At 41.6% G+C, this 13,271-nt stretch overlaps 1 protein-coding gene across 1 annotated transcript in view; it reads left to right on the top strand.

Moving 5' to 3' along the window:
* TRIM8 (tripartite motif containing 8) overlaps positions 1 to 13,271 on the top strand; it is a 118,070-nt gene that overhangs the window by 84,273 nt on the left and 20,526 nt on the right. The window contains exon 2 of the mRNA XM_073596145.1: positions 10,146 to 10,241. Coding sequence (XP_073452246.1) covers positions 10,146 to 10,241 — 96 coding nt within the window. The remainder of the gene's footprint in view (positions 1 to 10,145; positions 10,242 to 13,271) is intronic.

The raw sequence follows: 13,271 nt of genomic DNA, 5'->3' as shown, positions 1-13,271 counted from the left end.
TTCTGTAGCCAGAGACACACATGACTTGTTCTAGTTGTGATATGACGGGGGCATGTCTCATATGTCAATGAGAAGTGTAATTGGTATTTCCCCTCCTACACGCAGCCCATAATGAATTATACTAAGTATAGTTCCAAGCAGTGGGTGTCCATACACAGATTGTTATAGGGTTGAGCCAGGTGACAATTTTGGCATTTGCTCTTCAAAAGGATCTCCAGCATTGGTCATTTCAGTATCTACATGATCATTTATGTAGAAATATTGTGCAGAAGTTTCCAAATACCAGGCTCAATAAGGAATGTACATAAACAATATAGATAAGGCTATTGGTATTTTTTTTAACCCTTGAACATCTAACAAAAAAAAAAAACTAAAAAAAAAGAGTATTCCTTAAGCATGCTGGACGTACTATATTCTGGTATTACGTTTGGCTATGTTGTTTTTAGTGTTAAACTGTGTTTTGATATATTCTATGTTCACTTATATTGGTCGGTCTTTTTTACATATGGATACATCACATTTTTGCTTGGTTTTGTACAAATAGCGTGCGTACTTTTCATCTGCCATTTAGTGGTCTGCTTTGCTGCAGATGGTCTAGCAAACACCCGGAATAAAAAAATCTTGTAGTGGGTAAGCAACTTTAATAAGCCAGGGGACACTTCCCCATTGACAGTACTGACAGTACAGTACTATGACTAAAGAAAGTCGCATAGGGGAATTTTGTGAAAACATTCAAAGGTTACCGTTATGGTGAATAGCACAGATCTTTTCCAGCAAGTTGTAATAATGAGTACTTTGCTCACTAGAGAACCCCAGCATAGCAAGCTATTTGTCCAATAATTGCCAGAGATGTTTAAACTGGGGACATCACTTGCATCCAATCACATTTCACTTTTTATCTAGTTAAGCGAGAACAATAAACCAGAATTCCTAATTGGGTTATGTGGATTAATGTAGTCCTCCCTAGATAAATGATATGCTATACAAGGATCTTACAAAACTTTTTTGCTAGCTGCCAATAGTCTTAAAAGATGATGTAAGCCTTGCATTCATTATCACCGTCCGAGTAGTCTCAGTATTACTAATAAAAAAAACCCAAAAAAACAGACCCAGTATTCCTTTACCTATGCAGCTGCCTTAGATCTTAAAAAAGAAAAAATAACTGCAATTTGACTTCAGGCTCTGTACAGACTTTCTGGAGGGAAGCAGTAAATCAATCACGCAAGTAGACTTTATGATTTCTGGTGTGTACAGAATGCTTCTGGGTTGCCATACAGCAATATTTGAAAAAAAAAAAAAGTTAAGTTTAGGAAATTAATTGCAGCTACAAATGTAGAAGGAATGGTCACTTTTATTAACATTCCATTTTTTAAAAAATCTCTGATTTAGCGATCTTACATTTTCTATCTAAAGTAAAGTTTTCCTTTAATCCTTTTAGGCTAGGCAAAGCCATTTTAAGCTGTAAAAAAAACGAATTTGCTTCTATTGGTTTTTTTCACATCACAGGTGTATGCCTTGAGGGGTTAAAAATTAAAACCGGTCTAAATTTAAGTTTTATGAAGACATTTGCCTCAGTGCCAGAATCTCAGCTGCTCTTTCCATCAGCAAAGCTTTTCTCGGAGCTGGAATAATTTACTGTTGCTAATAATCTGCTGAAAATTAGTATTTTTTTTTTAAAATCTTCCCTTCCCCAGTTTATTTCAGTCAGCAGTCGCTGTGCCTCCAAGCCGGTGACATCCGGTGATGCCAGGAGCACCGATGGAGATTATCGCCATGCAGATCTTCTTAGAATCTGCTGTGGGCACAGAGCCGTGACAGGCCTTGGCTGGAGCCAGAGCTGATCCTGAACCATGACTGAGGCCTGCGTTTTATTTTTATACCAGCCACGCTCTAAGCCAAATAAAATGGAAGCTAATGAAAATAAAGATGTCGAGCAATGTCACGAGTTTATAATAAATCCATGCCCTGCGCCAAAGCGAAAGATTGTGATGGGTGTCTGAATTGACAGCATGCAGGACAATGCAGTCTCGTGTGGCCTAGTGAAAGGCCTGTTCCTTGGTAGTAGTACAATAGAAAACATTTTACATGTTAGTGAATGGGATTTGATCGCACTGCGGGGGGGAGGGTCTGAGGTTGTGATGTTTGAGGATCCTTCCATGGATTCAGGATGGGGGGGGGGGAATGCTGATAGGTAGGATTTTTATTTCAGAGGAGAGCCTATCCACGTGACAGGGTGACAAACAGAAGCACAGCTGAGAGACAGAACTTTGTCACCTATAACTGGAAGTGCCTGAACTAGGATCTGTATGGCAGGATCACTTGGTATTCCTATAAAGAAAGCTGAAGATTTAAACATGTTGAAATGATGTTAATAGGTTAAAGCTTATATACGATTTTAGTGATTGGGTTTAAATATACTATAATTCATCAATGTACCAGTAAAATGCTGAAGCTCCACTTCCAGTCCTACAGAGCAAAGTGATGTAATTGTGACCTAAAATGGTAATAGTAATATTCAGAACGGGATTTCAGTACTGCGTTCCCCTAAGCCACACCTGAGCTGAGATCATTGTGTCCTTACAGTGCCCTAAGTTTATTCTATATGTGGTGAAATGTTAATGTTTTAATATTTTCTCCTTCAAGAATTATAGAAGAAAGTTGTGTTAAAAAATAAGGAGACTTAAAGTGGTTCTAAAGCCTTAACCTGTGCTGCAGTACCCCCCAGACCACGCCTTTTTCTTAGCTGAGCCCAATCCAATCCGGTGATGTGCACGAGCGCAGCGGCTCCAACCACTGCCGCTCTCCTCATTGGACAGATTAATAGCAGCAGGAGCCATTAATTCCCACTGCTGTCAATCAAAAGCTATGATCCAGGGGACAGGGCTGAGTCCTGCTGTCTGTGTCAATGGACACAGCAGCAGGACTCGGGAGTGAGCCTGCACGGGTGCCCCAATGAAAATCGGCTTTCCGGGGGGCACCCAATGAAGATGAGGGGTCTGAAACGCCAGTGGGGGGACCCCAGAAGCAGAGGATCGGGGCTGCTCTGTGCAAAACCATTGTAAGGTAGGTATAGACCTGTTTGTTATTAAAAAAAAAAATTGGACGTTTACAACCACTTTAAGGGCTTTCTGCCATCTGAAATGCTATCTCCATCTGTCCAGCCTGTGTTGCATTTTTGCAAGTCCAGGCCTGGTTATTAAAATATTGATCATACGATGTTGCTATTGCATTGTTGCCGGTGTTTCGTCAGATTAGGCGACATCAGAATGTGTAATGGAAGTGACGTTCCATTGCCGCCATCTTGCTACACCCTGCACTCCTCCATAGTAAGGATACACTGAGAAGGGGAAAAGCGAACATCTTGTTACACCTACCGGAGTTTCGCATTTTACACTTATTTTAAACAGTAAAGTGAGTTTATATAGTGAAATACAGTACTTAGAACTCCATCTGACTGTTTAGAAGTTGAATTTTAAAAGCAGCAAACTTCTGTCAGATTAGCAAAGCTATGAGATGAGCGGGCTTGCCGCTGCTTTTAAAATTCAACATCTAACCAGTGAGATGGAGTTCTAAGTACTGTATTTCACTATATAAACTCACTTTACTATTAAAAATAAGTGTAAAATGCAAAACTCCGGTGGGTGTAACAAGATGTCCGCTTTCCTGCTTCTCAGTGTATCCTTACTATGGACGAGTGCAGGGTGTAGCAAGATGGCGACGACAGATCGTCACTTCCATTACAAAACCTGACAGGTCGCCAAATCTGACGAAACACCGGCTTTTAAAAAAGATTACATTATAGATGTAACATGACCACATCCATCTATTATAACTTCATTATGGTATAGTTAGAAGGAAATTATGTAATTGCTAATATTTTAAGAATGGTGTCTCCAATGTTATTTGGAATGCTACCCGGGCCTTTTGTCATATAGCAAGCTCCGCTGTGCGCTCCAATAATTATCCTCATCATTAGAACATTCTTGTTACTCAAAATCCCAAGAAATTAACCCACAATATGCTGCTTACCTTTATTGGTCTTTTATCCTGGAAAAACATACTCACAAGTCCAATGAGTCCTGCGTTGACCCTTTTTCACCACGCAACTCTTCTGCTTTATCCTGTGCTGCCATCTTTGTTTACTTTATTATCAGGACAACTGTGTCTTCCCGGTTCTTGCAGACAGCTTCTTGATGATGCTGCATCAGATGAATGATGGATGATTTGGCTTTAAAATGCAATTTCGGAAGTGCAGGTCTTGCACATCTGCAACTTTCATTACCTGTACCAAGTAATACCTGGTGATCCTGCCATGAAAGTCCTCGTTCAGGCACTTCCTGTTATGGGGTGACATGTGTGTGCATATTGTGCTCCTAGTCAGTAACATTCTACAGCTGACCACAGGTTATTTGAGCACCTTTCCTGAAGAAGTGGTGAGGTTGTGCTACGAAACGTGTTGATATTACAATATATTGTTCTCTAAAAAAAATGTAGTTATATTCCAATTCATACTTGGTTCTTGTTCTTTTATGACAAACACATCCTAAGTTTGGTACTAAATTAATTTAAAACAATTTGTGCAAAATCAAACTCCTTCACCCAATTTTTTTGGAATATATACATTTTTCTGGGGGGTGTGCCCATGCTAAAACAGCCACAGTTTTTTTAGGGCATTTTTTTTACCCAATATCTGTGTGATTGAATACGTGATTTGCAGACTCTCTCAATAAATGATTTAATTACAAGAAATTCTACTCTGAGGAGCTAGGCTGAATATTTTAAACCTATTAAAGACCAGAATGTCAGCTATTCATTCTGCGGGGAATGTCTTTGTGTGCACCTAGACTACGCCCACTTATGTCGTGATTCACTTGGAAAAAGTTCTTTGTGGCAGTGCTTAACTGGAATTAGGCTTAGTAATTGTATTGAGTGCTTTTACATGTGCTTTGGGCTCAGTAGTTTCAGACTATATTTGCTTGCACATGTCACAGTCAGTAAACGCTGCTCCAGTCACATAAGCATTCTACAGTGTCTATTAAATGAGTGTGACCGGAAGTGTGTGCTTCCCTATGGATGACATTATTATACATGATCATTCCTCATAGTACAAACATTATTGGCCCCAAGCTCTCCAACATTCTTCTATGCATTACCCCTAGTGACACCTGTTCTTAAGAAGATCTATCATTATAATATGTTGTTACAGTTCTGTCCCCTATGGAACAATGTACATGTACTTTGTCACATGTTTCTCTGTGCTTTCAAACTCTAACTATGAGGTCCAACCTGCCCCATTTCCCTTCTGCCACAGTTGATCCGACAACAACTGTGAAAGAGACTTCTGATTGAAAAGTGCAGCTTGTCTCGGCTGTGAACACTTTCCACAAACAGCGGCAGGAGGAATGCCTGATACGTCCATCCTCCATCTGCATTCCTCTTGCCATTGCTTGTCTTGGGAAAGCACTCTCAGCCCAAGCTGGACTTATGAATCGGCCATCTCCTTGTTGATGGTTTAGTCGTGGTAAGGGGGCACCTCAGACCCCATAACTAGGGTCAGAATGCACTTAAAGCGTTTGTTAACCCAAAAAAATACAGATCCTGTTCTCATAAAGCATGTTATACAGCACAGTGCTTGTGCTGTTGCATTTGGCTCCCTGTATCACCTGTAATACCTGTCTGATCCTGCCTGGCTATGCCCACGATATATCAGGGCTGCTGAGCCCTGACACCGTTATCAACGTACGTGCCTCTGTCAGCTGCAGCCCTGCTCTCTGTCTCCTGTGTCCTTTTTTTAGTTTTAGCATTGACTTCCACTTTTAATATTCAAACCCTATAATATGCTAATGTTATTTCAAAAGTCATTTTCAATACTGTATTTATAAAACTGAAGCTTTTGTCAAAATAATACTGGGTAATCCCACCATGGAGGCACCTCCTGTTCTAGGGTGACACACCCTGTCGCATGTACTACCAATGGATACTATAAACAGCCATACCAACACAGATTACACAGGCTTGTTCACTTGGTTGTCACCATAAGGATGCCTGACTAGACCAATCACTGCATGTAGACAGGAAGTAGCTGCAAAGAATCTAGAGGCTTGAAGAAACAACTATGACTATTGTTTTTTGATACACAGAGCTTTATCACACTGAATGTTATCTAGTTAAGGTTTACATCTACTATAAACACTAACTACAGCATAGCAATTGCTTTTAAATAAGTCTAATAAACTTTAGTGGCCCCCTTAACTACTGGGCCCCAGAGCAGTTACGTGATCTGTGGCTATAAGGTACACCCTTGACTGGGACATATACCTTTTTGAAAAGGAAGATGTTCTCTTGGCAGATCAAACACTCAATCAACTGTGTAGACACCATTTCCTCTCCATTAGGGCTCATTTACACTTGCTTCAGCTTCAACACACATTAACGGCTAGTTTACACTTCAAAACAAGGCTTCGGACAGGCTTTGTTAAAGCTCTCTGAACGCCAGTCAAAGCTCCTGTCACTAAATAAAAGGGTTAACTTACAGTCCTGTTTACACCTTGCTTTTGCTTTGCTTCACTTCAAAAATGATACCCCGTGTAGCTTTAGTGGTGCTTTAAAGCGTCTTCAGAGCCTCCATAGAAGTCTGTGGCAAAGCTTGCTTGAAGCCCCACTGAAGCCTCATCAAAGCCCCACCAAAGGCTCATCGAAGCCCCATCAAAGTTTCACCAAAGCCTCATTGAAGCCCCACCGAAGCCTCATCGAAGCACTAAGCAAAAGCAAGGTGTAAACAGGACTGTAAGCTAACCATTTTACTCAGTGACAGGAGCTTTGACGCGTTCAGAGAGCTTTAAAAAAGTGTGTCCGAAGCCATGTTTTGAAGCAAGTGTAAACTAGCCCTTATAGTGAATGCCAATTTGGAATGGGCTAGACATTTCCATATCAGCAGATCTGCTTTCCAGCCTAAGCCGTTTTCTGGAAAGGGGAACTGGCAAAAAATGAACATACAGAGTGTAAATAATTGCATTATTCTTTGTGTGCTTTACCTGTTTGCATGGCTCAACACTATTGTATGAATGTGGCTCACAAGCTGATGAAGGTTGGGTCCCCTCCTGTTTAGTAATGTACACGCTGTACATGTTTGAAATAGTGACATTTGTTAACACCCTAGTAAGCAGTGTCTACATTAGAAGTGACCACGTAACATAACCCAGGTGAACATCAGTTCTTTCTGTGAACAATAATGCCCCGTACACACGGTTGGATTTTCCGATGGAAAATGTGTGATAGGACCTTGTTGTCGGAAATTCCGACCGTGTGTAGGCTCCATCACACATTTTCCATCGGATTTTCTGACACACAAAGTTTGAGAGCAGGATATAAAATTTTCCGACAACAAAATCCATTGTTGGAAATTCCGATCGTGTGTACACAAATCCGACGCACAAAGTGCCACGCATGCTCAGAATAAATAAAAAGATGAAAGCTATTGGCCACTGCCCCGTTTATAGTCCCGACGTACGTGTTTTACGTCACCGCGTTCAGAACGATCGGATTTTCCGACAACTTTGTGTGACCGTGTGTATGCAAGACAAGTTTGAGCCAACATCCGTCAGAACAAATCCTAGGATTTTGTTGTCGGAATGTCCGAACAAAGTCCGACCGTGTGTACGGGGCATAAAACTGCGAGATTTCAAGGAAAACATCTAAAAAATGGACTTATGCTTTGTCCATGCAGTTTGAAGCAACAGCTTCTCTCTAACGTAGCCCTCCCTGGCAGCAAATACTTGTCTTTCTTCCATTGCATTCAGCTGCTAGCACTAAGGGCCTATTAGTTGCAAGTCCATACATTTCTCGAATTATGACAGATTCCTGCCAAATCGGGCAAAGTTTGCTCCATGGGAGGCCCTGGTGGTCCAAAGGGCTGCACAAGAGGTAGTCAAGATGTGTATGGCCAGCTTTACACAGAGCTATGTACTTCTACGGGCAGCACAGTGGTGTAGTGGATAGCACTCTCACCTAGCAGCAATAGGGTCGCTGGTTCAAATCCCGACCACGACACTACCTGCCTGGAGTTTGCATGTTCTCCCTGTGCCTGCGTGGGTTTCCTCCGGGTACTCCGGTTTCCTCCCACACTCCAAAGACACGCTGGTAGGTTAAAAAGCGCCCTGAGGCGATTCAGTTCGCATAGGTAGCGCTATACAAGTCACTCATTCATTCATTCTGGTCTGACAAGAATCATTAACTCAGCTGTGTTACATGCTCCTCCATACCTGGAAGTACTGAGTATTTCCTTCAGCTTCTGATGTTACATGGAGCTGCAGGGGGACTAAGGGAATGCTAAGAATTTAGTATGTTTGGGAAGGGGGTGCTAAAGCAAACCTGTTAATTTGCCATGAATGGGAGGAACACGGATTTGCTTCAAAATCTGTATTTTCTTATACTCCTACTATACTACTTATACTACTAACTACTTATATATCTTTGGCTAAAGCTAGCCAAACACACATAGATTCCTTTTGTCCAGCCTGTGAGCTAAATGAAAGAAATCTAACATTCCTCCATCCACACTAAACAACCTGGATGGAGGAATCCCCCCTGGTGCCAGTTGTCAGAATACTCAGTGACTGCAATCACTGTTCAGTCAACAAAATCCACCCTCAGATCGAAGTTTGATGAGCCAGGTGGTGCCAGCTGTGCCTTCTACGGATCATTTTTTGCCACTTCAGCAAGAAACAGATGAAATTTTATCCATGTATGAGGAAAAAATATCAGCCACGCTCTAACTTAGCTCCTCTTGCTGTGTTTTTTGATTGTCAGAAAAGTGACTGTCTTTAACTGAAAACCAACCTTCCTTGACCCCGTTTCACCAATCCTGGCTTGCTCACAAGGATAAGGGAAGTCTATTGGTAACTGTATGGCCAGCTTTAGTGGCTCAGACTATTAAAGGATGTGGGGCAGCGTGACAGCCAGGCAATTATCGTGAAGTATCAGCAATGGCAGCCCCCACATTTCCTTCTGGAAAGGTTTCCATGAATTAAAAAGAAATATGATTGGGCTTCCCATTTTACACTTGGATTAAAGGATTTCAGCTACAGCCATATTGCTATTGTGGGCGGCACAGTGGTCTAGTGGGTAGCACTCTCACCTAGCAGTAAAAAGGGTTGCTGGTTCGAATCCCAACCACGACACTACCTGCCTGGAGTTTGCATGTTCTCCCTGTGCCTGCGTGGGTTTCCTCCGGGTACTCCGGTTTCCTCCCACACTCTAAAGACATGCTGGTAGGTTAATTAGATCCTGTCTAAATTGTCCCTAGTATGTATGAATGTGAGTTAGGGACCTTACATTGTAAGCTCCTTGAGGGTAGGGACTGATGTGAATGTACAATGAATATGTAAAGCGCTGCGTAAATTGACGGCGCTATATAAGTACCTGAAATAAATAAAAATAAATAATAGTAGTAGTAGTTGTAGATCTTTCCAGCCATATTTCCATCCCTGGGTGGTCTGCTTGATGCAGCTCCCCTTTGATACTATCATCTTTTATACCTCAATATTCTCTTGTTTTGCTTGTCCTAACCCAGGTGCATTTTGTGAGAATACATATAGAAGCTTATTAAAAAAAATATTTCTGCAGATGATGGTTAAAAAAAGTGCCTAGCCTACTGTGTCTGATGGTAAAACCAGCCTCAGTATTGCATGGTGGGCTTCTGTTATAGGAAAACCAGCTACTGCTGTGACATATTTTCCATCCACTTGCAGTTAGTTTTAATGCTTTATTAATGTCGGGTGATTAGCTGTCCTTTTCTTGTAATGACTAGTATTAGTTTTAGTAACCATATCATAACAACTTTATTTCACACCCTAACCCCACATATATACAGATTTTGATATTCGGGGATAAGGAGTGGAGAGTCGGTTGGTGGTGTATTACGTTTTCTTGCTGGCTTATAGAGTCTGACTAACGTGGTTGGGTTGGTGACACATAAGCCACAACTAATCTGTTAGGTGTATATTACACATTCAGACAGCTAACAGTATTTATGTAATGAAACCAGATCTGGTTGAGTTTATTAATAGTCACAACAAGAATAATTAGAATTTCGTACATTTTTTGCCTCGTTCTTTTACTAAATCTATGTTTTTTCTGTCTTCTAGAAAATGCTTATGAAACAACAAGACCGCCTAGAGGAGCGGGAACAAGACATCGAAGACCAACTGTACAAACTGGAATCGGACAAGAGACTAGTGGAGGTCAGTACAAGTGTATTTGTAGACGAGGCAGCCATTTTACCTCTACAGTCTATCAGTCCTCTGGATTCCCAGGGAAATGACTTGCTGTGTTTTTTTTTTTTAAGCACCCAAATACAGTAACCCATTGCACATAGCCAGAGATCATCATTTTTCTTTAAGTGATGAATGCAAAGTATTTTAAAGGGACACTCTGCTATATTCTAGTAGGTACACATGATACAATAAGCTTTATGTTTTGTTATTCTCATGCTTTTGGGCCCATTGAAACTTAAAGTGATTGTAAAATCTCGTTTTTTGTTTTTTTTTATAATAAACATGTTATACTTACCTGCCCTGTGCAGTGTTTTTGCACAGAGCAGCCTGGATCCTTCTCTTCTCGGGTCCCTCTTCGCTGCTCCTGGCCCCTTCCTCCTGTTGAGTGCCCCCACAGCAAGCACCTTGCTATGGGGGCACCTGAGCCGAGCTGCAGCTCTGTGTGTCCATTCAGAAATGGAGCTGCCCCGCCCCTCTCTCCCCTGATTGGCTAACTGACTTTGATTGACAGCAGCTAGACAGAGATGGGGTCAGGTAAGTATTAGGGGGTGCTGGGGCAGCTACTACACACAGAAGATTTTTTTTATCTTCATGCATAGAATGCATGAAGATAAAAAACCTTCTGCCTTTACAACTCCGTTAACCGGTCTGTTGTGAATGCTAACACACAGTATGTTGCATGTTAACATGCATTGCATTAAAGTGTATGTTAACCTTAGTGTATGTTAACCTTTTCACAAAAAATTAACAGCCTACTCCCTCCCCACCCCCTGGTCCTTTAAGCACTTACCTTCCTGGTTGATGAGCTGTCACTGCCCACGCAGTAGGTATAGCGTTCCAAGGATTTGAAATTCACGCTCTTCTTTCTATCAGACATTCAGGATGGATCAGAATGATTCTGGTTGGACATCTTTGGTATGTGACCGCTTTAAACAATCAGAATCCCTCTGATCCATCCCCTAAGGAAAGAAGGGGAAGAACAGCAGGGATTTCAAAGACCTGAGCCGCTACACTGGCTGTGTGGGCAGTGATAGTTCATCGTCCAGGAAGGTAAGTGCAGCGAGGTAGCATAATGAATGGACTGGCCATGTACTAAAATGCACATGACTCTTTTTTTCCATCTTAGCGCACTACGGCACATGATATGTGAGAGCCATGCATTGGCCCATGCTGTAGAGTACAACTCACAGTGAATGGCACCAAGATGCACTGCAGTGGGACATGTGTACACATCAAATAAGTTTGCATAGGTTAAATTTCCAAAGCAGCTCACCCTCCATGCTATCATTGGGAATAGATTTAGAGTGTACAATCTGTGTGCTCCTCCATGTTATGTTTAAAACCACCATCTTTGTAGTTTTTGACATGTCCTAACTCAAGATTTGTCTCATACATTTAAAAGCAAACACATTAGGTCCTAAAATGTGTCTAATATAAAAATGTTAAAGTGGAACTAAACCATCGGTTTACATTTCCCAAAACCGTTACATTTAGGGCATGCCATAAATGATAACAGCCTCAGTTGCTTGTGCTCTCCACCAAACTGTTAGGTCATCAAATAGCTGGTGTCATAACATGATCACGTGCAGCACCATGGCAGCCTCAGATCAAACAGAGGCTAAGGAGGCAGCTTTCTTGGCTGTAAAGGAGAGGCGGGTTAAGTTCCACTTTATAGTGGTAAAAAAAACGCAAAGAAAAACTGCCCAGCAAATTAATAGCATAATGTGCTAGTATGCATCGCACTGTCACAACTGACAGGGCTTCCATCTTCACCCGGTCTTCCTTCCAGGTTTGTGGGCTTTGGCAGTTTGACTGGCCAGGCCACGATGATGGCCTCAGTGTGGCTCTCTCAATGGATGGCACTCCGTCTATTGAGAGCCCAGTGCGCATGTAGCGGTGACCCCACCGCCTGCTAGCATAGTTAATATCTCCTAAATGGTGCACGTTCAGGAGATGTTTACTGTACCTACAGGTAAGCCTTATTTTAGGCTTAGTTATAGGTACAAGTAAAGACTTGGGCTGTACTACTGCTTTAGGTTGCACTTAAGGCAAGTCGCTAAACACACAGTTGAACTAAATTTATATGAACTGGTTTACCTGCCAAAGAATTTATATTTACATGCATCCAGTCTTGCAATTTACTGTCGGCCAGCACAGCTAGTTTCTCAAATTCCACTGTAGTAGCAGCACAGCTTGGTGAAGAATATGCCCCAGTCTGTGATTGGACTATGGAGGAGCAGAACTACACAGATGAGAACTCAGCATGATTGGCTTTTAGTCTTGGCCTGCCCTCTCTCAACTATGCAAGGGATTTTAGAAGTCTAATAGCAAGACATACTTGCACTAGTTATATTTAAAAATACATTTAAAGCTGAAGTATTGGGAAAACAAAAATTGTGTGCCCCACTGGTGGCTGCTGCTTCTTTCTTGAAAGATGTTACTTTCATGTAGCCTCTGACTATGATGTCACCACTGAAGTTCTGCTGGTAAAAATGACAGTTGGGATTAGAGCACAGCGATCACAATGGGTCACTTACTGTGCAGCTTCACCATTCCAAAACGTCCTGTATTTTTAAAAACAAGACAGGGCTGTCTGTGACTGGACAAAGGGAGAACATGAGGGTTTTACACCCCTTGTCCAATCACACAATGCCTATGTTTATGCAAGTCTATGATGCAGCTTCAAATTACCTCTGCTCATCTAAGCAAAGGTAAATTAAACATCGGTTGAAAACATCCAGTTTGGCCAATTGCATGTGACCATTTTTTGCGTCAAACATGGAAAAGGTTTTTTAAGATCTGTGTATGGACTCCTCTGCATATGTTGCACAAACAATGTTCTAAGTGAATTTTTTTTATTATTAGTCCTGTTGTAGCTTTTATCCTCTGCATCATTTTGCCCTTTTGTCACCATCATCCATAATTGAAAGCGGGTTGAGCATCAGCTTATTATCTCCAGGAACATAAATTGGGCTTCAGCAAATGTAGTGGGTAAAT

The sequence above is a fragment of the Aquarana catesbeiana genome, linkage group LG08 (assembly GCF_042186555.1).
Source record: "Aquarana catesbeiana isolate 2022-GZ linkage group LG08, ASM4218655v1, whole genome shotgun sequence".
NCBI classification, from domain to species: Eukaryota; Metazoa; Chordata; class Amphibia; order Anura; family Ranidae; genus Aquarana; species Aquarana catesbeiana.
Note: the sequence above shows the minus strand (reverse complement) of the source record. Positions and strands in the feature narration are given on the sequence as shown.